Here is a 26025-nt window from a genome sequence, read left to right as displayed (position 1 = left end):
CCGCTTTAGTAGTGGCGCCTTCGTTGAGCGTCCCGTCTTACCGCTCCTTGATCACAACACGATACGTGTACTCGTACTGTACGCCGTCCCATATTTCCGGCAGCCGTTGGGCACGCCGGCACTGGAGAAGTGCCCCTACGGACCTCGGTCAATGGCCCCCAAAAGACCCGAAACTGCCCTGTTAGCTGGGCTGGGGCTCTAAAAAATTCCAAAAATCCCACGCTTTAACCCAATGGCCATCCGCTAGACCGGGGGATTCGCTCAAAAGCTCACTGCATTGCTTTCTGACTGCCCTCGAGACGAGACGCTGCATTTGATGTTACTCCGACGATCGCCGCATCTCAGGTGGCAGAGTCTGCGTTGTGCGGTCTTGTCGCCCAATCAGAGCTGCGCAACCTTGACGACGCGACGGTGTGCTGCCGCTGCTGCCGCTGCCGCTGCCTGCTCTGACGTTGGCAGCTTTAGTCAAGCACGCCGTATTACGACAGGCTCAGGCGCTGTTAGTACAGGTACTGCTGCCCCTATCAGCACCGCTGCCAGCACCGCTACCACCACTACCACCACCACTGCTGCTGAGCTGGCCAGGATGGGTCTCCGTGCCCCGCCCCCTCCATCTGGTCAAAACTCCTCCGCCTCCTCGCAAGCTTCGCAACCCTCCCAGCGAACTGCGCAAATTGCTCGCCATTTGGAGAAAAGCAGCGATTCTTCATCCTCGCCTCCATCCGCCACCATGTCCGGCTACACCGTCCGCAAGGTTGCTGCCCAGAACACTCTGGAGCACCGCGTCTACATCGAGAAGGATGGCGTCCCCGTGTCGCCCTTCCACGATATTCCTCTCTTTGCCAACCAGGAGCAGACCATCCTGAACATGGTTGTCGAGATCCCTCGATGGACCAATGGCAAGCTCGAGGTACGCCATTGACCTTGTCTGGCAATTAGCTGAACCTGGCTTTTGCGAGACACGGGCTTGAAGAGAGATCTCGAGCCTTTTCTGCCCCCTCTTTCTTGACCGTCTCCTTTTCCCTCCTTTTGGGCATTGCTGACTTTTTTACCTTGCTCTCATTAGATCTCCAAGGAGGAGCTCCTCAACCCCATCAAGCAGGACGTCAAGAAGGGCAAGCTTCGCTTCGTCCGCAACTGCTTCCCCCACAAGGGCTACCTCTGGAACTACGGTGCCTTCCCCCAGGTATGCGATGCCATATCCCTACCCAACCCCTCAGGCCACGCGCCATTATACATGAACAACGACTGACAATATTTTACCCCCCAGACCTGGGAAGACCCCAACACCGTCCACCCTGAGACCAAGGCCAAGGGTGACAACGACCCTCTCGATGTCTGCGAGATCGGTGAGCTTGTTGGCTACCCTGGCCAGATCAAGCAGGTCAAGGTCCTTGGTGTCATGGCCCTTCTCGACGAAGAGGAGACTGACTGGAAGGTCATTGTCATTGACGTCAACGACCCCCTGGCCCCCAAGCTCAACGACGTTGAGGACGTTGAGCGCCACCTGCCCGGCCTTCTCCGTGCCACCAACGAGTGGTTCCGTATCTACAAGATCCCTGACGGCAAGCCTGAGAACCAGTTTGCCTTCACCGGCGAGTGCAAGAACAAGAGGTATGTCGTGCCCGTTCCCTGTTGGGCTTTTGCAAATCTTGAACTGACAACATTTCAGCTATGCCATGGACGTCATCCGCGAGTGCGCTGAGGCTTGGGAGCGTCTCATTACTGGCAAGACCCAGCCTGGCAGCGTCTCCACGTAAGTTGAAGCCATTTGTGTATACTACGAGGGGTGTTGAGTTTGACTGACTTTATTTTCTCCCCTTAGCACCAACGTGACTGTCCAGCACTCCCCCAGCCGCGTGGCTCCCGAGTCCCTGCCTCCTCTGCCTCCCCACCAGGACCTCCCCCCTGAGAAGATCGACGCTTCCATCGACAAGTGGTTCTTCATCAGCGGTGCTTCTGCTTAGAATGCATAATTTTACGATGAAAGTTTGATGGCGTCAAGTGTATCAAATGTATAGTCTTTGATGGTATACCCTGCCAGAGTTTTAAAAAATCTAAGCTCTGCAGTAAAAGTACAAAAAAAAGTTTCATGACACTATATCGTACAACATTTCGTGATATCTGCAATTGGCCACATCCAGACTGTATTCCCCACCCCGCATAACGCCGTCAATGCATTGGTAATATAACAGACAAGACTCGTATATTTATTCGGAAAGATCAGCCGCCTTTTGCAATTGGCGTGAGTGACGGTCAACTTCCTCGACTAAGCCCTTGATGTTGATTTTGGAGCAGTTGAAGTCCATCACCTTGCCGTCCTCTGCGTAACAAATTAGCTCATTCCTTGGCCCTGGCCCTTTGGTGTATATAAGCATACTGAATTTGACTTTTAATGAGCTACTCTCTGTAGCATTTCTCGGGAGCAGACTCGTATGGACGGCCGTTCCATTCGCACGAACATCAGGCGGGAGAAAGGTCAAGAACAGGCGGGCAGGCTTGGCGCAGGTCGAGAAGGGATTGAACTTGGCCGTGACCTCGGTCATGAATTTGGTAATCATCTTGCCGATACGGGAAGCCGCTGCGGGTGTAAAACGACGTAGGCGAGGGGCGGGATTGAGCGATTGTCGCTTGATTCGACTTTGAGCGTAGTGGGATGCGAGACGATGTCGAAATTTGGTGGAGTGGGTGGAGACCCGGTATGTGCATATATCACTGTACAAGGTAGGCGCCTGCCACTGGCCGAGCTAATGATGACATGTACCACTTTCAATTGTTCTAAGCTGTCAAGATCTACTTTTTTTGGCTGGCCAGCAACACCAATTTTTATTCTTCTGCACATCGCCCGGCAAGATGTCACTAGAAGGGCTGCAGGAGCGGCTCGCTGCTTTGCAGGAGACTACGGCTCAACTGCGAGAATTAATCGATCGGCTGGCAAATGTGGAATTCGAGCCGGGGTCTGTACCTCTAACTATCGAGGAGGAGGGGAGTGTTAGTGGAGAGCTCAGCGCGGAGGCTGGCTTGATGCTGAGAACAGGGTTGGAAGATCAACAGTTGCTGTGTGAAGAGGCAAAGTACCTGCGGAGAGGCGGGCATGAAAAGGAGAGGCTTGAGGATGGCATTGAGAGGGTGGGAAGTGAACTGGCCAGGTAAGAGGACATGGCCTAGCATGAACCTTTTTTCTTCTTGAACGGTGTTTCGGGGAACCGGCTGGCGTGTGCTAATGAATATGCTCCTGTGTAGCTACCGCTCAACGCTCCGAAAGGCACGGCTATCAGCAAAGAAGAACTTGGAGCGAGCTCGGAGGTTAGAAAGAGAGCTTATGGTGCAATCCTTCGCAGAACCCATCTCCGAGACAAATACATCTGCAGGCGGCAGCACCGAAGAATCACAAGCAGTTGCTCGACCCACACGACACACCTACAGCCAAAATCGACAACTACAATCGAGTCTATCGGAGGAAGACCGGCAGACAGTCGGGGCAAGCAGCAATGTCACCAATGCCCTGCGGCGGACGCACGCTCTCATTGCGGCGGAGTTGACCAAGAGCGAGTTCGCGCGGCAGACGCTGACGGAGTCGTCGGCCGCGCTGAAGAAGCTGGATGACTCGTATACCTCGCTGGATGGCATGCTGGCGAGCTCCCGAGACCTTTTGGGCACGCTGCTCAAGTCTCAGAAGAGCGACACGTGGTATTTGCAGACGACATTGTACATGCTCATGGTGACTGCAGCGTGGCTCGTGTTTAGGAGGCTTTTGTACGGACCGCTGTGGTGGCTTGTATGGTTGCCATTGCGGATTTTGTTTGGGGTTGGTACCAAGGCAGGGAGTGCGGTGATGCATAGTCGGGGGCCTGGACAGTCTGGCAAAGCTGGAGTTGTAATCGATAATGAGATTAGAGTGGATGGACTACCGGATGAGAGCTTGCCAACAGCAGTGGTTGGACGAGAATCGAAAGCGGCGGAGGCCGAAGGTGAGTCTATGGTTGAGAAAGTAGGCAAGATTGTGGATGCTGTACATGAAGCGGACGAGCTGGGTTCGATACCGGAAGAGCATGAGGAAGATCATGGCGACGATGTACAAGGAAGAGAAGCTGCAGAGGTCGTCGTAGAAGACTCACGTCCTAGGGATGAGCTATGAGGAAGACGCATAAAACATGAAATAAATGAATAATAAGTTGAATATTCATAAGCTTCCCGACGTTGTTAAATATGTCCAATATGAGATGCTTCTTTTGCTATTAAAACTCCAATCTAACCCCGAAAACACATCGCATTTTGCCCCTTATTCGTTTCCTCCATGACCCTACCCGGCCTCATGACCTCTGCGGTGCAATCTGGGCAATGTTGCTGATCCAAGGAAGACCAAGCTGGTGCATCTCAACCGCTAGTTGGAAGAGATAGTCGAGACTTTGGTTTCAAACCCCATCAGCACAACTAACTCACCACAGGACCATAAAAAGGGGGACTAAACTCACCTCTCGCACTGCGTCTTAGCCTTGTGGACATTATCACCCCACACATAGACGCCATGACGCCTCACCAAGACGGCATACGTGTCCGGGTACTCTTCCATGGCAGCCTCAAGATACTCGGTCAAGTCCTCCTCATGCGGCGTGTTCTCAATGACGGGAATCCGCAGCGTATCATGGTACCCCAGGTTGCCCACCTTGCCCATGCCCTTGCCGAAGCCCTTGATCTGCTCAATGTTGTTGATCTCGAAGACGCTGCTGCCCTTTACCTCGAGGAGGAGGGTGACGAGGACGGCCCAGTGGGAGTGGGTGTGGATGCAGCAGCCGGCGCCGCGGCGGGTGAAGGCGGCGAGGAAGAGGGGCGTGCACTGGGAGGGCTTGTAGAGAGGGGGGGAGCGGAGGTAGGTTCGCTCTTTGAGGGAGGGCTCCTGGTCTTTGAGGGAGAGGACGTAGATGTCGGCGGGCTTCATCAGTTCCTTTTGGACGCCCGAGGGGGCAATGTAGACGAGGTTGCTGCGGCTGGGTTAGCGATGAAGCTATAATTTGAACAACTTGTTGATTTAGTATAGGGGGAATTGTGTATGATATGCAGTATGCATATATGTTTGAGTGAGAATGAGAGTGAGAGTGAGTCCACCAGGCTTGGGGATGCCTCATTCTCACCTCACTCGAGATGACATGAGAGCTCATTTCAAGCTCTTGAACGAGGGAGAATTAGTGTCAACGCAAGGGAAAAAAAGGCTATATTTACTCGTCTCTAATGGAGCATCCTCCTCCAGTACCAGTAACCCATCCCAAGGTCCAAAACTTGGCGCACAACGAAGGGATGAGGTTGGCGGGATGCTCAGGGTCCGAAGACGTGATGAGCTGGTCGGGGTTCTCAGCTGCAGCGGCCATTTGTGCGGCGAGAAAGCTGTGTAAGTGTTTTAGCAAGTGAAGAGGATATCTAATCAAATAAAATGTGAGCTCTTTCTCTACGCAGTTTTGCAGCTATGAAGCAGAAGGCGATGCGATGCGAGCTTTTGCCCCTCTAGTGCCTTTTTGCTGCCCCTCCATTGGAAATGACGAGCTTACTGCGATAGGTAGCTGGCCGAAAACGTGGGAGGCGCAAGGGCCACCCTATCGAACGATCTCGGCTGTTGGCTTTAAGATTTGATCGGATCTACGGAGTGCGGAATACGGAGCAATTAATAAAAAAAAAGTAGAGAAATGACGGATACTGGAGACGACAGGTTCAAGGGCTTGTCTCCTACGTATGCGAATATAAGAGCTCGAAAGCATTATCGCGTCTCAATGGAGATGGAGCTACATGCAGGTACCTGATTTGCGCAGCCGGGACGTTAGCACTGCGCGGTTCCTGAAAGTATATCTCAGCCGATTTCTTGCGACGCGGTTGGCTGGATGCTCGCCCTAGTTTACCTTAGTACTTGGTTACCTAAGCAGCGGAGAAGTTCAATTGCTCAATGTCTTAGCAATTTCTCAATATTGGCTTCGAACTATTTCATTGGCCCAAACCACTGCCTTCTCTCCCGCGCGTCGCCCTCGCGTTCGGACCGCACCTCGAGGTGGGAGGGAGATGAGAACTCTTCCGTCGGCAAGGACTCGCTGCTTCTTTGACAACTCTGCGGCAGGTATTATCACATTATTACAAATGTCTCAAACAGATGTAGGGTTGAATTGACCCTGAAATTACCGCTCAGGAACCTGCATTGTTAGTGCGAGGCAAGGTAAGCAAAGTGCTGTAGCTCTAAGGGGTCATGGCTCTCTGCTCTCTGCTCTCTACTACGAGTACTACTTGAACGCTGAAAGCCAACTTTGAGTATCCGTGGTATAGTTAGGTAGTTATCCGGTTCCTGACAAAGACTGGATGAGTTATACATAGAATAAGCGGATGGGCCCCAGAATACATCCACCCGTAATACTCGTACGAGTATGGGGACCAGAGTTCCAACGGCTGGATATAGGCGCAAAGCATCGTCGGGCCAAGTTTTGTGGAAATTGTCTGTCCTGTGCCGCTGGCAGAAATCGGATATCGCTGCCCCCGTCCGACTTCAGCTGCACAAGGAGCTGATGTTCCCTCTTTGCCAGGGTCAGAGTCAGCTTCACCAACCGCATCCTGGTTAGATCCCTTCGGAATCTTGCCCCGTCTGGCACGGCCATGCACCGATCGCCAATGGTGCCTCGTATTGTGAGGAGCCTTTTGCTAAGCCAAGCCCAAGGGTACAGTGTGAAGGCTCAAGGCAATACTGGGCTGGGTTTGTATCTGAACCAAACGGAGCATCGTAACCCCTGGCGGCTCGGAGGTCGCAGGCTAGAGGGCGAGAGGGCTAGCCTTCCGGGCTAAGGCAGTAGGACGTTGTATTCTGTGGTGAGCTGTGCTTGATTTTTAAGGATTGAGTTTTGCCTGGGCTCTGCGCCAATGCAAGATGCAAAGCGAGCCGTGGGCCTCGCGCTTCGTATCACGGACAATTATGGTCAGTTGACAGATGTGGGAAAAACGAATGTGTGGCAACGGCCAATGTTGATGTTGACATTTGGTGTTGATGCTTGTTGCCTCATAAACAGCCAACCATCACCATGTGACGAATTCCAGGCGACGATCAAATCAAACAACGGACGTGAGCCTGTTGTCTTAGTCACTAGTATTGGCTGTTAGCACGCCAGGCCAGGATGGCCCGCTCTAGTGCCGCTTCATGCCCCTGCAGACGCTAGCCGAATGGAACAAAGACACACGACCGTGATGGTAGACGAGCCGGCCATGAAGATGGGGTGTGAGGAGAGAGAGCGTCATTTCGCCCTGGTGACATTTTGGGGCACGGATCAATTGCCTGTAGGTGACGGTGGAAGCGAGAAAGGGCTAAAAAACAGGGCATTACAGGTGCTGCTGCATGAATCCAGGCCTGCACAGAGCGCGGGAGGGAGCTGGAAGAATGCCCTGTAACCAGCTGTGGTCCCACAGGCCGCACACAGCCTCTATTTGGCCGTGGCCGAGATGCCGAGCAAAATCAATGACCGCATCGCACAGCCTATCCGCGGCCTGGAGAACAAGGTTGGTTGGGAAGATGGCAAAATGCGTTCAACGTTGTCGAGAGGGGAGGAGACGAGAGGAGACGAAGAGGAGATGAAGAGGAGATGAAGAGGAGATGAAGAGGATCGCCACGCCAGATACGAGTTCTCGACGTAGCAATGTAGGTAGGGGCAAGAGCCTCGAGACAATGGCGGCAAAAGGCGAGAGCGCCACAGCATCGATAGTGGTCAGGGACTTTTCATTTTGTATGTATGTAGGTGCTTTTTCTTTTCTTTCCTTTTTTTTTTTTTTTGTTTTTCTATTGGGGTTAACGCTTTAAGGGGTACGGCAATTTTCTGGATTGCGGCTGCATTGTGGCGCCACGCAATTAAAACACAATGCGGCGCTTCTAGAGAGGGAAAAGGCAATATTTAACCGTAGACGTACGAGGCACAAGGTACAGGAAAGCTGTGGCGGTGGATGCTTGCGATACTATTTTGGAGCAGCAAAATGAAGCCTCATGCAACACACGCCCTTGGTCTCTAATGTTTACATGTACGGGTACCCAAGCAAAAAAGTGAGGTCACCACAGCACAAGCAATCAAATGCAATGCTATGCTCGGGTGGGGCCCTCAGACAGCACTGGTTTGCCTCCATCCCTTCGCTCATGGCCGCTGGCAAAGACTCCCACACTAGGAGATTTCCTGCGGTACATGGCCCGTACTGTGCGCGAAAAACACACCAGCGAGGCTTTGAGCGATTGGGTCTCCTTGAACTCTGCCGACTGGTACGCGCCTGGGCTTGCCAACGGGTGCAAGTATTAAAGGGAGATTTCCTCCTCCCCGGCGCGGAGCTTCTCGCTCTCTCTCCATCTTCGATCTCTAAACCGTCTCTCGCTCGTCTCGTGCTGTCGACATTCGTTTTTGGTGCTTCTTGCGGACTACTTGAATAACTTACTATACCTCACTTAATACTTACAACAACAACAACTTAATCAGTCACGATGCGTTTCACCGTTGTCCTGTCCGGCCTCTTTGCCGCCCTCGCTGCCGCCGCCGAGTCTGGCTCAGCCACTTCTGCTGCTCCGGCTTCTTCTGTCTCTCTCGACCCTGCCCAGCAGTCCCAGTACGCCTGTATCCACGCCTGTGATGCTGGTGATGTCAACTGCCAGGCTCACTGCATTGCTGTATGTTTTTCTTCTGCTTCTCCCCGTGTCAATACCAAATAGTGAAAAAGAAAACCACGACTTACATGAATGCTCCTACAGGTCCCCTCTCCCGACCAGTCTCAGGTCAACGCCACCACTGCCTGTGTTGCCAAGTGCCCTCAGGGTGACGGCACCCCTGCCCAGACCAACACCTACAAGCTGTGCATCGATAAGTGCATCCAGGACCACTACTATGTCACCTCTGAGGGCACTCCCTCCCAGACTGCCGCTGCTGGCGACCACGCTGCCAACACTGGCACTGACACTGCTGCTGCTCCTACCGGCTCCTCTGGCTCTGGCTCCTCCGGCTCCGGCTCTGAGGCCTCTGGCTCTGCTACTGGAACCAAGTCTGGCAGCGCTACCAAGACCGGATCTGGCTCTGCCGCAACCACTACCAACGCTGCTCCCGCCATCATTGCCTCTGGTGCCTCCTTTGTTGGTGTCATTGCTGCCCTTCTGGCTCTGTAAACTCTGAGATATCCCCTTGATTTTCTGTTATCTTTTTTCAGTTCGGTTGGATTGGTTAATGGAAGGGGTTTAATTCGGGATTCGGGGATTTAATGAATTGGGGTTGTGTGTATTTACATCCATGGGTGGATAGGGTAATAAAAAGTGTCTGTTGGGACAAAAGACTTGTGTTGTGTCTGTCATGCAATCATGTTGGAACGTGAAATGACTCGATGAAATGAAAATTACCTGTAGGCTCATGTCATTGTTTTCTCATTGCAGAGGTCCGATCACTTTTCGAGCCGTTGTTCGTTCCAACAGCCGAGGCAGGTCGGCATCCTGGCTTGTGCGCCTGGAGCAATCGCCTGATGTGGGGAGATTTGATTTCATCGTGAACAATTGATGAAAGTGAGTGATGCATGGGCCATGGACCCTGCGCAGATCGTGAATTACAGTTGACATGCTAGTAGTATTACGAACCAGGACCTCTTGTAGTATTTCGTAATATGTCTTTTGTGCTCGTATTCATGTGTGCACTTGTGTCTTGCATTTGCCAACACGTGCATTCTGATACAGTAATCAAGATTCTGCTGCGTAATTAAATCACGTCTGGTCGATTCTTTGCAGCTCTCAAAAAGCCATGGCCCTGGTGTACGAGTAATGGCGGCAGACCTTAGCGCCTGTCACATTAATGGGGCATCTGTTTCTTTGCATTAGATATGAGATAGAAATCGGCGTGCTAACTTTTAGGCTCTCCATAGGCTCTATTTCTGGGATTGAAAAAAAGGCCAAGAACAACGTGTTGAGGCCATCGCCAAAGACGGAAAAGAACAGGAGAAGAATAGGTACCAGATCCAAACTCAAAATACTTGCTGCTAGCTCTCATGTCAGCATCGTCAATTGGTCCAGGGTTGCCTCAGCGCGGGCGGATGCTGAAGTTGGATATGTGGCATCTTCTGGGTTCCGTGTAACCACCTGGTCTCCTCCCCCGATTTTTTTTTTAAATCTCACCCGGCGAAAAAGAATGAAAATGATGCCATCAAGGATGTTAGTGTCAATTGGTTTCGCCTGGAGACGGGAGGATTAGCCATCGATAATTAGATAGACCGGACAAGTTGTATTTTTCGCCTTCCCGCTGCATTTCCACCAATTGCTCCCGTCGTTGCACATTCAATTGATGCCGTCGAGATGCCTCTTCCCATCGTCGCGAACCGCCATTTGCGGCACTCATATCATATCAGCAGGCCCACCGGTGGGTTGCAGCGGCGCCAAACCTGCTTCACCCGGGACTTTTCCATTGGCCTGGCTGGAGGCGGGAACAGCAGCCCGGGTACGTACTGGGCGAGTTAAGCCCAGCCTGGCAGCTCGACCCCCGCATCAAACAACTAACCGGCAGCTAAATTTCGTCGTGGCCCTTGACAGCTTCTACGTGTCCTCAAGAGCTCCCCAGCCTTCTTCAACGGTCGTCGGTGCACTTCCTCCCATTTTATTTTCTTCTTCCCTCTTCAATCAGAATCAGACATCTTTGGGATTCTCTTCTGCTCCAGCGCTGGGACTGCCCTGTTGGCACAACTTCCTTCTCTTCGTCTCTCCCCCACTCTCTTGAGAATTGTTGGTATAGGTACTTGCTGGTTGCGCTTCTCTCGCCATGAAGTTCAACACCGTTGCCGCCGCCGCGGCTTTGCTCGCTGGTGTCGCATATGCCGAGGATGTTGAAGAGTCCAAGGCGGTCCCGGAGCTTCCCACCTTTACTGTAAGCCAGCTCTCCCGCCCCAGTCTGAAGCTGTGAAGCTGTAGCTGTTGCTACTCCGGCGGCATGCGTAATGGCCAGCTGTGTGCTAACGGACATGGTTTGTTTAGCCCACCACCATCAAGGCGGACTTCCTGGAGCAGTTCACCGATGACTGGGAGTCCCGATGGAAGCCTTCGCACGCCAAGAAGGACACCAGCGGCTCCGACAAGGAGGAGGAAGAGGAATGGGCCTATGTTGGCGAGTGGGCTGTTGAGGAGCCCTACCAGTACAAGGGAATTGAAGGCGATAAGGGTCTTGTCATCAAGAACGCCGCTGCTCACCACGCCATCTCGGCCAAGTTCCCCAAGAAGATTGACAACAAGGGCAAGACCCTCGTTGTTCAGTATGAGGTGAAGCTTCAGAGTAAGTCGGCGCCTGCAAAGAAAACAAGAGCATTTGGACAAGTACTGACGTGTGTGCGCGCGTGCGCCTTGCAGAGGGACTGGACTGCGGTGGTGCCTACATGAAGCTCCTGCGCGACAACAAGGCTCTCCACCAGGACGAGTTCAGCAACACCACTCCCTATGTCATCATGTTTGGCCCCGACAAGTGCGGCCACAACAACAGGGTTCACTTCATTGTCAACCACAAGAACCCCAAGACTGGCGAGTACGAGGAGAAGCACCTCAACTCTGCTCCCGCCGTCAACATTGTCAAGACCACCGAGCTTTACACTCTCATTGTTCACCCCAACAACACCTTCTCCATCAGACAGAATGGTGTCGAGACCAAGGCTGGTAACCTCCTTGAGGACTTGACCCCGGCCATCAACCCCCCCAAGGAGATTGATGACCCCAAGGACTCCAAGCCCGAGGATTGGGTTGATGAGGCTCGCATTGCTGACCCCGAGGCCGTCAAGCCTGAGGACTGGGACGAGGATGCTCCTTTCGAGATTGTTGACGAGGAGGCCACTCAACCCGAGGACTGGCTTGTGGACGAGCCCTCCGTGGTTCCCGACCCCGAGGCTGAGAAGCCCGAGGACTGGGATGATGAGGAGGATGGTGACTGGGTTCCCCCCACCGTCCCCAACCCCAAGTGTGACGACGTCTCCGGCTGCGGCCCCTGGTCCAAGCCCATGATCAAGAACCCTGACTACAAGGGCAAGTGGTCTGCTCCCTTCATTGACAACCCCGCCTACAAGGGTGTCTGGGCTCCCCGCAAGATCAAGAACCCCGACTACTATGAGGACAAGACCCCCGCCAACTTTGAGCCCATTGGAGCTGTGAGTCGCAACCCCCATTTTATCTAGATGGCCCTCTTCCTCTCAAGCTTGTTTGCTAACTGTTTTGCTCTTCAATAGATTGGCTTCGAGATCTGGACCATGACCAACGACATTCTCTTTGACAACATCTACATTGGCCACTCCGTCGAGGATGCCGAGAAGCTGGCCAACGAGACTTTCTTCGTCAAGCACCCCGTCGAGAAGGCTCTCGCTGAGGCCGAGGAGCCCAAGATTGACGAGACCCCCAAGTCTCCTTCTGACCTCAAGTTCTTCGATGACCCTGTCCTGTTCGCCAAGGAGAAGCTTGATCTCTTCCTTACCATTGCCCAGAAGGACCCCGTTGAGGCCATCAAGTTTGTTCCTGAGGTCCCCGCTGCCGCTGCCGCTCTTCTCGTTACCTTGATTGCCATCATCAGCGGACTTGTCGGCCTTGGCTCTTCCCCTGCTACTCCCAAGAAGCCCGCTGCCACCTCCAAGGACAAGGCCAAGGACAAGTCCGAGGCTGTTGCCAGCGGTGCTGACAAGTCCAAGGGAGAGGCTACCAAGCGAACCACCCGCAGCCAGTCGTAAGGGATTGGATGCATTTCTTTTGTCAAAGCGCTTGGGATCAAACCATGGCCGGATGTGGGATGAACAGAAATATCCAATATACCAACATCTGGGGCCAAAGTCCAAAAAAGAATTGGGAAGCCAAGGGGACTGATTATGAATATTTAAGTAAAAATTGTCATTAAAAAAATGGGAATCAATTGTTATTACTGCTCCTTTGAGATTTGTCTGTTTTGTGTCAAGTACCTAAACATCCATGCTTTGTAACATTAACATGATGGAGTATTGTGCAAGTCAGCATATCCCGGTGTCGAGAATTAGTAATTGCACAAGAGAATCCAATCCCCGAGATAATGCAAGTAGAGGCAGTCAACACGTGGCCCTTGGTGTTTTGTTTGTATCTACTATGTACTGTCATTATCACCGACCGCGATGCATTGCCTCTTTCGGCAATAGTGAAGAGCTCAATGGAATGAAGCTACGATATTACTCGTGTCCGAGTCTGGTCACAGGGCGCGCCAGGCCGTATGAGGAAAGCTATCTAACATTTCCAGTGGTTCTGTATCTGAACCACTGTAGCACTACAGGCCGTACTCGGTAGACGGCGCCTTAGTCCATTGACATGTCAAGAGGGGAAAGGGGCGATAAGCCCTGCTGATTAGATGGAGATGGCGATGGCGGCGATAGCAGCTGTATATAGTGTTTTCTCGGCAAAGCTGCCCGGGATCGGAGCGTTTTGGTCGGCAATCAGCATGTAATGAGAACTTAATTTCAAAGCCCGGTAATACTACCTATGTACTAACTCGTATGTACTGTAATATCAAACGTAACAAACGGCGTTCGAGTCGTTTGCCGTGCGCTGCGCGGGCTTCGGCATGGAGCGGCATCGGCTTAACAATTGCAGCCAATCTAGCGGCTCTCCACACCAAACCCCGTCCTGTTCTGGGTTCCCCGTTTTTTGCCTCCTCCCCCACACACGGCTACGGCCGGTTCGCTTTGGCTTGGAGACGGAAGTTGATAAATAGGACGCTGGCCTTTTCTTCTCGTTTCTCTTTGCCTGACGGCTTGCAACGTGCTGAATCGGCGTCACTAGGAGAGGGCAGTTTTTGTTTTGCTGGCTTTGGGAGTACACAGTATTGTCTTCGTTTCGTTTATACCGCCTACCATGCGCCGCCTCCTCACGGTCAGCGCCTCTGCCAGCACCCGCGGATTGACTGCCGCTTCTCCTCGGTCAACCATTGCCCTGGCCAAGATGGCTTCCAAGGCTCAGGCCGTTACGGCCGCCCGGAGAATCCATGCCACGGCCCAGCAGCTGAAGCCAATGGACGCTCTGTCGTCTACGGCTACCAGCTTCCCCACGACGCACGAGCAGATCGAGAACGTGCAGAACACGCCGTACTTCATCGACAACAAGTTCGTGCAGTCGACGACGGACAAGTACATCGACTTGGCCGACCCGGCCACCAACAACCTGGTGACCCGCGTGCCCCAGATGACACAGGCTGAGATGAAGGCCGTCATTGAGAGCTCGCAGAAGGCGTTCCAGTCGTGGAAGAACACCACGGTGCTGTTCCGCCAGCAGATCATGTTCCGCTACGTGCAGCTGATCAAGGACAACTGGGACAGACTGGCCGCCAGCATCACGCTCGAGCAGGGCAAGACCTTTGCCGATGCCAAGGGTGATGTGCTCCGTGGCCTGCAGGTTGCCGAGGCTGCCATTGGCGCCCCCGAGCTGCTCAAGGGCGAGGTTCTCGAGGTGTCCAAGGACATGGAGACGAGGACGTACCGCGAGCCGTTGGGCGTCACTGCCGCCATCTGCCCCTTTAGTGAGTCTTGATCAATGGTTTCTGATGGCTAGACGGGCATCAACTAACAGGTCGTTCTCTTTGCTAGACTTCCCCGCCATGATCCCCCTGTGGTCCATCCCCATTGCCACCATCACCGGAAACACCATCGTCATCAAGCCCTCAGAACGTGATCCCGGTGCCGCCATGATCCTCGTCGAGCTGGCTGAGAAGGCCGGCTTCCCTCCCGGCGTTGTCAGCGTCATCCACGGCGCCCACGACACCGTCAACTTCATCCTTGACGAGCCCGCCATCAAGGCCGTGAGCTTTGTCGGTGGCAACAAGGCCGGCGAGTACATCTACTCTCGCGCCTCTGCCAACGGCAAGCGTGTCCAGGCCAACCTGGGTGCCAAGAACCACGCCGCCGTCCTCCCCGACTGCAACAAGAACCACTTCATCAACAGTGTCGTGGGAGCGGCCTTTGGCGCTGCTGGTCAGCGCTGCATGGCCCTGAGCACTCTAGTCATGGTTGGTGAGACCAAGGAGTGGCTCTCCGAGGTTGCTGAGCACGCACAGGCGCTCAAGGTTGACGGCGGTTTCGAGGAGGGTGCCGATCTTGGCCCCGTCATCTCCCCCCAGAGCAAGGAGCGCATCGAGGGCCTCATTGCCAGCGCTGAGAAGGAGGGCGCCACGATCCTGCTCGACGGCCGTGGCTTCAAGTCTGAGAAGTACCCCAACGGCAACTTCATCGGACCCACCATCATCTCCAACGTCACCCCCGACATGACTTGCTACAAGCAGGAGATTTTCGGCCCTGTCCTGGTGTGCCTCAACGTCGAGACCATCGACGACGCCATTGAGCTCATCAACAACAACGAGTACGGCAACGGTGTTGCCATCTTCACAAAGTCGGGCGCCACCGCCGAGACGTTCCGCAAGAACATCGAGGCCGGCCAGGTGGGTATCAACGTGCCGATCCCCGTGCCGCTGCCCATGTTCTCATTCACCGGCAACAAGAAGTCCATTGCCGGAGGCGGTGCCAACACCTTCTACGGCCGACCCGGTATCAACTTCTACACTCAGCTCAAGACTGTGACGGCACTGTGGCAGAGCGCCGACGCCGTTGCCAAGAAGGCTGCGGTGCACATGCCCACGCTGCAGTAGAGGATGAAATTGCGTTGATGCGATGGGGATTGTCTTGTGGAACATGACGGAATGAAATTAAAAAAAATTGTCGCCCTGAGGAATGATGAATACAGGGGGAAAGGCTGGTTGTCTCACAGAACATGCATGTACTGTACATAATGTAGTCACGAGCAGATGGGCTGGACAGCATGGGAATGCTTTTTAAGCAGAATGAAATAAATTTACGTTAAATGCAGTATTACGGACGTCATGAATCCTGCGATATTTGTTATCGATTTGCAGAGGTACGATATCAGGCAATCTATCTATTGACATGTCACATGTTCCCCCTCTCACCTCACCTCAACTTCTACCTATCACACAAGGCAACGTGCATATCAACCCCCCATGTTTCCCCCCCAACTGCAACCTCATCTCTGCATCCTCTCTTTTACATCGCCATCAGCTCGAGTACGTGTTTTTGCAAATCAGCTAGCAGCGTAATCAACGACATCAATAGCAGTCTCAAACAGTGTATACATAAATCACAATGGCACTCGCTCTAACAGACCTCCCATACACCATCTTCTCAGACATCATCTCCCGCCTCTCCGCCACAGAAGCCATCCTCTGCCAGCGCGTGTCCCGACTCTTCCGCGAGGCCCTCACCAGGAACGACCTCTGCATCAGCCTCATCCTGGCGCACTTCCCGCGCTCGCTCGAAGGCCGGCGGCTCAGAACGCATCTCCGGAAGGGAGAGCTCGGAGCCCTTGAGCGCGGCGACTGGGCCGCCGTGTTTGCGAGGCTGGCGCGGCGGTACTTTCACCTGGGGAACGCCGTGCCCTGGAAGGTCGTCAAGGTGCCGGTGCTCAAGGACGAGAAACGGCTTCGCGGCGTGACGCCGTGGAACCGGTTCCTGAGCCTCAACGGCAAGACGGCGCCGTTCCACTTTTGGGACCCGGTATGGACCGTGGCCCCGGCCGAAGGGCTGCTGGTCTATCCGGCGCCGCTCGGGGAAGATGCCGGGCTTTTGGCCCGGGATCTGGAGACGGGGATCGAGGTCGAGGTGCCTTTTGACATGCGAGGCAGGATTGTGAGGCGAGTCCGCATCAGCCACGGGATTCTCATGATTGAGTGGTGCGAGCAAGAGGCGATCAATGTCATCGACGGAGCCGAACCAGTGCATCGCCACTACGCAACCGCTTACACCTTCCGCAGGATCGGGTCCTGGGGCGGCGTCATTCCTCCGCGTGGCGGTAATGCCGGTTCGATGCCAACTTACTCCTGGGCCTTTGAGTTCCGATGTGAATGCAAGATTCATCATCTTGGCCTGCCCGTCAGTCACCAGGACCGCTTCTTCTCGACGCACAACGCGACTCACTACGTCGTTTACACATGGCAGCCTACACGTACTCCCTGGGAAGACGAGCCCCTTGAGCGGCTCACGATATGGGAGTTTGGCACTCCCTCTACATATAGACCATCACAAGATCCATCAGGAACCGCAAACCCAGACGATGCTTCCGGTCCATACATCATCCGCAGCATGACAAACGGCCAGCTCCGCGAATGGGCCATCCGCCAGAGCGATACGCCGGCCCTGCGCGTCATGGCCCTTGACAGCTGCACCTGGGATGCTGCTAGGGGCACTGCCTGTGGTCACGTCTTCTTCACCGAAGAAGAACATCGCTGGTCCGCCGGCCCTCACAGCAGCTCGAACCCTCCGCGCCTGCACCGCGTCAAAACAACGGGCATCCCGCTGATTGGCGAAGGCCCGCGGTGGGTAGACGACTGCGGCGGCGGAGGCGGCGTCAATCTACCTTTCTGCTGGGGATGCCGGTGGAGGAGACGAATAACGGGCATGGACGAGAACACTAACGATGACAGTTCTGGCGATGGCAGTGACTCTTCCCCAGAAAAGGCATGGAGCAACTCTCAGACCTGGCCTGGCCGCGCTCCCTGCTGGCGCCACGACGACTTCCCCTACGTGACCCTCTCCGAGGTCTTTGACGCCGCGGCCGGCGTCCGCGTCATCGCTCGCGACTGCTTCATGCTCGAGACCCTATCAGTGCACATCCGGCCCAAGATTCGCATCCAGGGCATCGGCGCAAGCGGCGCCAAATTCACCGCCAGGGGAAACACAATGTCGCGCACAACCAGACGCAGAAGACGACGCACACGAAGACCAAGCGCCGCAAGGACCGGCAGCGGCAGCAACAGCAATGCGTCTCACCAGAACCAGAGCCAGACAACCGACGGGAACGAAACCGCCGGCAACAGCAGCAGCAGCAAGGGAGGCGCCACGACGCAGGGCCCAGACGGGCAGGAGGTCCAGTTCGCGGACGAGATGTGGTCTGAGATGATGGCAAAGGGCTTCATCTGCGGAGACGAGCGGTGGCTCGTGGGCGAGGACGTCAAGGGGGACGTCACCATTCTCATCTTTTGAAACAATAAGAGCATTGACGACGATATTAAAACGAAACCACGCATACATTCCATCTACTACTATACGGAAGAGTAAAATAGAAACCCCTCATAGTTTGTAAACACGGCGCCAATGCAAGGAACAGGAACATCACGTTAGGTCACGTTCCCTCTCTCCAACCCACAAAAATAATAAATCACTCATTTGCTTCGCTATGCTGTGCCTCCTTCTCAGTCCATCTGTGGCGTCACAACTCGTATGTTTGGGCGCTCGCTGCCTTGATTTGCCTCCCATGCCCGTTTTGTTTCCATTTTTCCATTACCCTTCTACATGCTTCTCGGTGTATCTACAACTGTCCAGATATAAAAAGACAATGGTTTGCAAAAAATTCTATGCTCTGCCCTGTCGTAATCTGAAAAAACAACAAAAACGATCAAATCAGTTGTCAAGTGTCATCAATAATGCCCTTGTAGCAAAAAGAGAAGAGATGGTGCGTTTAAAAGCAGTGAGGTTCTCCTGAGCTCACATGGTGTTCCTCCTCTTTTGCCCACCATCCCTTTTCCGTCTCATAAATATTCATTCAGTTCAGACTCAGTTCTCAATTTCTCTCACATCTTTCTTTAATTCTTTGGCACCTCCATAAATCCGCCATAATACGAATCCAGCCACTGAGCCGCCTGCTCGCCAGCCTCATCAACGTTGGTGTCCCATCGGCCGATGGAGCCAACATAGCCGTCGGGACGGACATTGACGATGGCGACTTCGCTGGGGCCGAGGCTTCCCAGCCACTTGTCTGTGCAGAAAGCGCCCCTGGTGTCTAGCTCGGGGACATTGTCGATATAGACGGTCCAGCGGCTATCCTGCAGCAGGGCGGGAAGGTCTGATATCTCAATTTCAGACTTGGGCATGGTCGCTAGACACATCACTTTGGTTAGTTAAAGGGGTACGTGGGGGGGATGTGGAAAAAGGTAAGCGGGAGGCCGGAAGGCTTGTTACTCACTAATCAGAGCAAATGTGAACAAGTGGCTGACCACCGTGTATCTCTCAGGTCGCGTATACACATCTTCAGGGGCCGGCAATCTTGGCTGCTTGGCATAAGATGCGCTTGCGGCAGCAGAAAGCTGGCTCACCAGGGACTTTGGCGTCGCAATGGAGCGGCAGAAAGTCTCCAAGAAGGGCCTTGCCTGTATCACATCCCACATAAGGAGGTAGATACGGAATTGGCCCAGCATGGGGATGTCGAGCTGAATGTCCACTGGGTTGGAGTCAATGTATCGCGATACCTTGGCCGGGGGCAAGAGACATCCCGGACGAGCGCCGCCCAGGATGGCCGAGTTGTCCTCTGGCCGGGTAATGTTGAGGGCGCTCTCGCTGTAGTCGGCACCAATGCCGGAGATGAAGCGCACATTGGCCCTAAAGTTCTCGGCCATGGCGACAGCATCTCCACCGGCGATGCGGTTGGCATGCTCGTAATCGAAGTTGACGAGATCTAGGGCGATCTTGCGGCGCTCCACCTCGTAGCTTTCGAGAAGATTGGGTTTGGCCAATCCACGGCATGCCAGGTTCAACTTCCAGGCCAGGTTCCACGAGTCGTGCATGGATGTATTCATGCCTTGGGCCGACTTGGGGGAGTGAGTGTGACTAGCATCTCCCGCAAGGAACACCCTGGTCTTGACATCCGTGAAGCGACTCGCAACGCGCTGGCCCACTTGATATCGCCCAAACCACTCAATGTACTTCCAGTCTAGCTCAAAGGGCGCCATGATCTTGCGGGCCTGTTGCATGACGAATTTCTGGCCAAGCTCGCGGCGGTCAGCGCGGGCGCTGGCCTTGAGCTCAATGTAGAAGCGCGTCATGTTGCGCTCACGGGGAACAATGAGGATCGAGCCGTGTTCCTCAGAGTAGACAAGAGTCTTGGACCAAATATCAGGAAAGTTGGTGATGATCTCACCGTCCAAGACGCCCCAAATATCTGGGCGGGACATGCCTACGGCCTCAACGTTGGACATGTTCTTGCGGACCTTGGAGTGTGCTCCATCGCCTATGAATCTTTCTGTTAGCCGAGCATTGTAATTTAGATATAGAAATAATACACTTACATCCAACGAGATAATCGGCCAAAATCGTTCTCTTGTCCTGGTTGACATTGGTGTAGCACCGAACCTGGACTGGCCCTGACTTTGGAACATGATGAGACTCAAAGGCCGTGTTCCGGCGCACCTCCTTTCCGCGCTTCCTCAGGTCGTCGACAAAGAGGCCCTCAACCATGCCCTGGTGGACAAGAAGGATGTAAGGGTCCAGAACATCAATGACGGGAGGATAGTGCACTTCACGCCCTAGGCGATGCAGAGGCGCATCCGCCGTGCTGCGCCAAAAGGAGATGTCAAAGACTCTCACGCCGCGCTGCAGCAGCGGATCAGCCAATCGCATCTGCCGAAACGTCTCAATTGATTTCGGCTGTAAGCCATCGGCTCTGTTTTCATCACATTAGCGTCAAATAATGTAATTTGCAAGTAGAACTTGGATCGAGTTTGAACGAGGTGTAAGGAAGGCCTACAAACTACGAACTGCAGCAGTAGATGGGCAGAGAATAGGGCGAGGAAAACAAAAGGGGGAGCTGTTGAGGCCAGCTGAAGGGGATAGGTAGGCAAGGTTTTTTTTTTCTCATTGGGGACAGACATACCGGCCAACAGGCGTCTGGTCCGCCCTATCATCTACGACTTCAACTTCGATGCCGAAACGGGCGAGATTCGCTGCCAGCATGAGGCCCGCGGGACCAGCGCCAACAACACACACCTGGCAGGTGGTGGGCGGCTCTGGCAAGCTCCGGAGAAGGGTGAGGGGATCAATGGCATCCTCGTCGTCGACGGCCATTTCCTGGTTTGACGGGCCTGGCTGCGCTTCTTCCTCCATGTGGTTTGGACTGTTGTTCCTGGAGTTTGACGAGGGACTGACGACGCCCGGCGCCATGGTGACGGGCGAAGGTTGAGGTGATCTGTCAGCCAGCGTGAAGGATCACTGTACTGTAGTTTGTCAAGCCGAGCCTCTCTGTATCGACCTGGACACTGTGGGCAGCCGAAAAAGACGAGCTCGCTCCACTGTCCGGGAGCCTGGTTGTTTTTCAATGGCCGGCCTGGTGGTGGCTCGCCCAATTACCACTTTGCTTTTGTGCACTCCAGCACGCTGTGCCCGACCGACGAGAGCGATAGAGAGACAGGCCTGTCTGTCTCAGTCGACTCGTCTCAGGAGAGGTCGCGACCGTCTCCACCACACCTTTTTTTCTTCTGCTGCAACGCAACCGCAATGCAATGCGTTCTGGGATCCTCTTGGGCCTTTGTGCTGAGCTATGTCCGAATCCTCGTGCAGACAGAGACACGAGTGCCGCTCTCAGGTTTTGGCCCCCTGGCTGTTGCTGCGACGAATTGGATGGATACCGGGGCCCGGATCGGGGGTACTGGAGGGTCTGGGCTAGAAACGCAGAATGATGCGACAGTGCAGGAGAAAGGGTTGTGTTGAGATTGAAGCTGCAGAGGGCTGTCCTGTAGGGCAGCGCAGTGCAGAGGATGGAGAGTCGTTCCTGGTCCAAGTGTGTCACGCGGCGTCGAGACAGACGCTTACAGCACACAGCAGCCCTGAGCCCATTGCCCTCGCCTTTATCTATCTCCTGTTGCTTGGGGGGAATTGGCCAGCGTCCGCTACTAATACTGCTTTCGTCTCCCTAGGCCGGAGCATCAGTAGGTCCCAAGACAGCTGGGGAGGGAATTGGTAATAAATAAGGGCTTCCAGCACGGAGTACGAGGCCAGTACTCGTGCCGTCGCTGGGCTGGCGACGCAACGCGCGAGTACCTGTACAGTGCCTGTTGCGTGCCTAGCAGCAGCGGCGGCGGCTGCGAGGCCGGGCCCCAGCAGTCGGGGAGGCTGGAAGGAGCGACACAGCAGCTCATGGCCCCGGTAAAGCCCGACGCACGTATGGCAAAAGTGGCATGACAGACGGCAGTCGTGGACAGCTGTTGAGAGCAAGATCAGCCCATTTTGCCGTCAAGATAATTGTCATTGGCGTTGCACCATGTCCAGGCACTGGCTTACCGATGGCTTAGCCTCAGTTTGCGCGCCGCTGATTGGCTGCAGGACCTCCCTCGGAGAGGGCAAGTGGTGCCATTTTGCACCGTGGCCGCGCCTGCTCTAGAATGCGGCTCCACTCAGCTCCATCCATCCAACGGGAGACGAGGATTTAGAAAAAAAACGAGAGGGAAGACACTGCTTTGGTTCATGGCTCCTGCTCCTACTACGAGTATGCTCCGGCTCCTGCTCCTGTTCCTGTTGGTGCCTCTTGCTCCTTGCTCGGCATCTGCTGGAGAATTTAGAGAGTCATGGAAGGGACCCGTACAGTAGCATTGAACCCTGCTCGTCAATTCCAATTCCCCTCCGAACAAGCCTTTTTCTCTTTCTTTCTGCCGGGGTCCATTCTTGTCTCGGAGGGTTCTTTCCCAAAGGGGCCTCAAGGGTCTAGTTCTTGTGTTTCTCCTCAACCGTGGCGGCCGAGTCAGCGGCTCCGGTTTGAATACAGGTACGAGGTACTTGGCCTTTTGCACGCAGACCCTGGTCGTTCCAACAGCAGTACCTTTGCGGCGCCACGGCGCTGTGGCAGAGATATACTTTTGCAGTAGCGGCACACTGCATGTGGCTACAGGTACAAGTGCTAAGATGCGTTGGTGGCTCTATGAATACTTCTACTCCGTAAAGTCCGTATACACGCCAGCAAAGATCAACTGTCCATGTAGATGGAATGAGGCTCTATCGAGTAGCCATTGCCATTCGCCCCATGGCCCATATATGCACTCCATGCTCGCACCTGTAACATCCCGCATCGCTATCTCGCCTTATCGGGGCTTAGCCTACACGATAGTACTACTTTGATGATGATCCATCTGGCTTTCGAGCACGATGCTGACTCGTCGATTCTTCATCCATGATATACTGCCAAGTACTAACCTACATTGGCGGTACAAGTCTGTTGCAGCAAAGCATAAACAGCCTCGGTAGTAATAACTCAACTCCTCAATGTCATCGCCGTTCGGTAGCCACGGACCTCTCACTAACTCCGCAGATCTTGGTTTGTTTCGTCCAGACAAAACCATGCCTGTACGCCACCATACGATCAAGCACACAGGTACCGAGTACGCTCGTATTATAAAGCACGATTCGCCAATCAACCAAGCAGCAAAGGCCTCCCCTTTCCTTCGCTTCTGCCGACATCGCGTGATCACGGTGATATCCTCTTGCCAACTCATGCCATTTTCAACACCAAGAGGGTTGGTTGGGTGTCAAGGCGGGAAATGTATACACACACTCACTCACAAAGGTCCACGGTGGCTTGCATGTCACCCTGCCAGGACTGGAGCTCGTCGTCCGAGATCGCCAACATCTATCACTCCTAAAAATAATGACGGATAGTAATGCTTTTGCGTATTACAGAGTATCACTGCTAAGCCACTAGTCGTTCATCTCTGGCCATTGTGGGACGAGTTTCAGGTGCTATAAACCTAGCTCTCCAGCATCTCAAAGTAAGACCTGGCCGAAAGGGGTTTGAAGCACCCTCTTAGGCCATCAACAACACCATGTTTCGACCATGCTCGCACCAACCAGCTTCCTCATTCAGGCTGCGGAGACGGGCTCCACGCTGTCGTTGGCCTCAACAGGCGCAGCTGGATCCTCAATGACCTGCCGTCCACTATAGTTCAGCATGGATCTCTGGCCTCTGCTTCGAACTCGGAACGAATGCCAGTCCGGGTACACTCGCAAGGCGGGGAGCATCCCTCCAGCTTCTGGCATGATGACCTGACCGCTCCGCCCGCTGAGGATTTGCTTCACAACTGCCTCGGCAACGGAATCAGGTTCCTGTGACGGCAGCAGGAAGGGGGCCCCCTGGTTGAAGCCGGTGAAAAGCGCCGTCTTGGAAGCTCCAGGATGAACCACCACGGTGCGGACCTTGGGGGCGTTGTATCGAGTCTTGAGCTCAGCTGAAAGCCCTTCGTGGAACGACATGGCTGCAGCCTTGGACGCGGCGTAATCTACCAGGTTGGGAACTGTGACCCACGACGCAAAGGACGTGACTGTCACAATCATGCCGTGGTTCTGGGCTATCATGTGCGGCAGGAATGCCTTGGTCACCCAGAAAGGGGCCAAGGCGTTGACATCAAACGTGAACCTCACATCCTCCGGCGTGGCATCTAGAATGGTCTTTCCGCGGACGACGCCGGCGTTGTTGATTACAACGGTGGGATGCCCGATTTGACCGATTACCCTTTCGGCGGCAGCAGCCACGTTTGCTGGCGACCTGATGTCGCAGTAGAAGTGGTGGACTCTGGACGCTGCATGTTGTCAGCCCTGCAATGCAATGCAGCTGAAGAGTGACGGGGACTTACAGGCCGCAAACGTCATTCGCTGGACGTCCAGCACCACCACCCTGACTTTGAGCTCATCCAGCAGCTTCACTATGGAGGCACCGATACCTGCCGCGCCGCCCGTGATGAGCACAATCTCCTTGGACCAGTCATACTTGTCTCTGACCCAGTTGTTGCGGACTTTGTCTGAGAGCCAGCCGCTGAGTCCACGGGCCACAGCAATGTAGAAGAGCAGCCTAAGCCGCCGTGCCGCTTTGGGATGCAGAATCGAGAGATCCTGGCCCTTCTTGGTGTAGCGGGCAAGCAGAAGCAGAGGCAGCAGGAGGTTCGGATTCAGAAGTGTTCTGCGAATGAGCTTTAGAATCACGTCGGCGCACAGACCTTCGCGAGGTAGAAAGCCCTTGTGCATCGGCATGGTGATAGCAGAGATGTGATATGATATAAGACGGTGGAAGAGTGAAGCCCTTATCTGGAAGCTTGGCTAAAATCTAGATTGCCCTTCTTCGTGTAGCTGTTCTGGGAAATCTCGAAAACAGCTCGCGTGCCTGTGTTGGAAGATATAAGGCCTGTATCATTGATGACAACACGTCGCAAAAGCTCGACCATCCTACGCCAGTCCGCGATCCGACCGACAATGCGTACAGAGTAAATAAATGCGATGTAGCCACGACAAATTATTTGTGTCGTCTTCTTTGGTTTGAGAAGGACTCCGCGTTTTGGCATTTAAATGACCAGTCAAGCCTAATCTTATAACATTGCCAAACACGGCAGCACTAAAACTATCCTGGCCAGAGATGCGCAATCCTGAGCGTCTCACGCTGGAATTGCCGAGGCTTGTCTTCCATCACAATGCGGGGAGCATCCTTTTCGACTGTTCAAGATGTTGAGGGCGAATCGACACCTTTAGTACTCTCAAGCTCATAGCGGCTGTTACAGCACCAAGTTGATCCGTCGCTCCGTACGAGTACGAGTATAGAATCCCTCCCCCGCATTGGTCCTGACAAGATTGGATCGCGTGCACGGGTAAAAGTAAACGCAGATTGGGGGTGTGTTGATAATTAACCAAGGTGGAGAAGCTGGAGAAGGATGAGTTCTGTTGGCCAAATCTCATGGCTCTGCTTATTACCGATTCGAGATACCGTTGTGGCTAGTGGTAGTGCATTGGCGTACCCAGCAGCCAATTGCACTAACAGCGCCCTTTACAAGCAGAATTTCCTAATGCGTCTTGCCGACGGATTGCTCGCCGTCTGCAGCCCCAGTTTACCAAGATATCAACAGCATCACTTGGGAGAAAAAGATGAAGAGCTGGAGACGGCAGAGCAATATTTGCGGATATCATTGCTAATTAGTTCATTGCTAGCCGGCGTGACTCTCTCGGAGGCCGGCGGTTCACGAGAAGAAGCTCCGGCAACGGCCTCTTGTCAGAGACTTAATTAGAGCTGAAGCCGCTCAGCCTTTGTTTAAACCCTTGTTACTATCCTATCCAGTCTACAGAACAACCTTACCAGACCTCACAAGCAACGCACATTGCTAGGGCCGTTGGTGAACTCGTCTTTAAGACTAAACGAACCTACTTACACAAGCTTCGTTAAAG

General features: G+C 54.0%; 11 protein-coding genes across 11 annotated transcripts; 7 read left to right on the top strand and 4 right to left on the bottom strand.

Annotated features, from left to right (window-relative positions):
* Window positions 1–638: 638 nt before the first annotated feature.
* Window positions 639–2097, top strand: TRIVIDRAFT_72042 (uncharacterized protein; the record flags this gene model as incomplete). Its single annotated transcript, XM_014103490.1, has 5 exons — window positions 639–910; window positions 1067–1186; window positions 1271–1614; window positions 1673–1756; window positions 1826–2097. The coding sequence occupies 5 exons, from the start codon at window positions 731–733 to the stop codon at window positions 1965–1967; spliced, it is 870 nt and encodes a 289-aa protein (XP_013958965.1).
* Window positions 2098–2210: 113 nt separating this feature from the next.
* Window positions 2211–2561, bottom strand: TRIVIDRAFT_54558 (uncharacterized protein; the record flags this gene model as incomplete). The annotated part of the gene is made up of 2 exons (XM_014103489.1): window positions 2211–2323; window positions 2381–2561. The coding sequence occupies 2 exons, from the start codon at window positions 2559–2561 to the stop codon at window positions 2211–2213; spliced, it is 294 nt and encodes a 97-aa protein (XP_013958964.1).
* A 668-nt stretch (window positions 2562–3229) lies between these two features.
* Window positions 3230–4138, top strand: TRIVIDRAFT_30855 (uncharacterized protein; the record flags this gene model as incomplete). The annotated part of the gene is made up of 1 exon (XM_014103776.1): window positions 3230–4138. The coding sequence occupies one exon, from the start codon at window positions 3230–3232 to the stop codon at window positions 4136–4138; it is 909 nt and encodes a 302-aa protein (XP_013959251.1).
* Window positions 4139–4471: 333 nt separating this feature from the next.
* Window positions 4472–5366, bottom strand: TRIVIDRAFT_31440 (uncharacterized protein; the record flags this gene model as incomplete). Its single annotated transcript, XM_014103488.1, has 2 exons — window positions 4472–4982; window positions 5221–5366. The coding sequence occupies 2 exons, from the start codon at window positions 5364–5366 to the stop codon at window positions 4472–4474; spliced, it is 657 nt and encodes a 218-aa protein (XP_013958963.1).
* Window positions 5367–8357: 2991 nt separating this feature from the next.
* Window positions 8358–9314, top strand: TRIVIDRAFT_110725 (uncharacterized protein; the record flags this gene model as incomplete). The annotated part of the gene is made up of 2 exons (XM_014103487.1): window positions 8358–8662; window positions 8744–9314. 2 exons carry the CDS (start codon window positions 8480–8482, stop codon window positions 9149–9151), a joined length of 591 nt encoding a protein of 196 aa, XP_013958962.1.
* Window positions 9315–10650: 1336 nt separating this feature from the next.
* TRIVIDRAFT_72041 (calnexin) lies at window positions 10651–12989 on the top strand (the record flags this gene model as incomplete). The annotated part of the gene is made up of 4 exons (XM_014103486.1): window positions 10651–10883; window positions 10991–11285; window positions 11360–12144; window positions 12223–12989. The coding sequence occupies 4 exons, from the start codon at window positions 10779–10781 to the stop codon at window positions 12712–12714; spliced, it is 1677 nt and encodes a 558-aa protein (XP_013958961.1).
* A 956-nt stretch (window positions 12990–13945) lies between these two features.
* TRIVIDRAFT_29930 (uncharacterized protein) lies at window positions 13946–15641 on the top strand (the record flags this gene model as incomplete). The annotated part of the gene is made up of 2 exons (XM_014103485.1): window positions 13946–14519; window positions 14587–15641. 2 exons carry the CDS (start codon window positions 13946–13948, stop codon window positions 15639–15641), a joined length of 1629 nt encoding a protein of 542 aa, XP_013958960.1.
* A 417-nt stretch (window positions 15642–16058) lies between these two features.
* Window positions 16059–18409, top strand: TRIVIDRAFT_229984 (uncharacterized protein; the record flags this gene model as incomplete). The annotated part of the gene is made up of 1 exon (XM_014103484.1): window positions 16059–18409. The coding sequence occupies one exon, from the start codon at window positions 16153–16155 to the stop codon at window positions 18046–18048; it is 1896 nt and encodes a 631-aa protein (XP_013958959.1).
* TRIVIDRAFT_72030 (uncharacterized protein) lies at window positions 18392–20940 on the bottom strand (the record flags this gene model as incomplete). Its single annotated transcript, XM_014103483.1, has 4 exons — window positions 18392–18940; window positions 19028–20068; window positions 20127–20500; window positions 20711–20940. The coding sequence occupies 4 exons, from the start codon at window positions 20938–20940 to the stop codon at window positions 18648–18650; spliced, it is 1938 nt and encodes a 645-aa protein (XP_013958958.1).
* Window positions 20936–21728, top strand: TRIVIDRAFT_215664 (uncharacterized protein; the record flags this gene model as incomplete). The annotated part of the gene is made up of 1 exon (XM_014103482.1): window positions 20936–21728. One exon carries the CDS (start codon window positions 21152–21154, stop codon window positions 21368–21370), a length of 219 nt encoding a protein of 72 aa, XP_013958957.1.
* A 1954-nt stretch (window positions 21729–23682) lies between these two features.
* TRIVIDRAFT_29773 (uncharacterized protein) lies at window positions 23683–24846 on the bottom strand (the record flags this gene model as incomplete). Its single annotated transcript, XM_014103481.1, has 2 exons — window positions 23683–24398; window positions 24453–24846. 2 exons carry the CDS (start codon window positions 24844–24846, stop codon window positions 23683–23685), a joined length of 1110 nt encoding a protein of 369 aa, XP_013958956.1.
* Window positions 24847–26025: the final 1179 nt, after the last annotated feature.

Source organism: Trichoderma virens, assembly GCF_000170995.1.
Source record: "Trichoderma virens Gv29-8 chromosome Unknown TRIVIscaffold_4, whole genome shotgun sequence".
Lineage (NCBI taxonomy): Eukaryota > Fungi > Ascomycota > Sordariomycetes > Hypocreales > Hypocreaceae > Trichoderma > Trichoderma virens.
The sequence above is the reverse complement of the archived record's forward strand: the minus strand, read 5'-3'. Positions and strand labels throughout refer to the sequence as shown.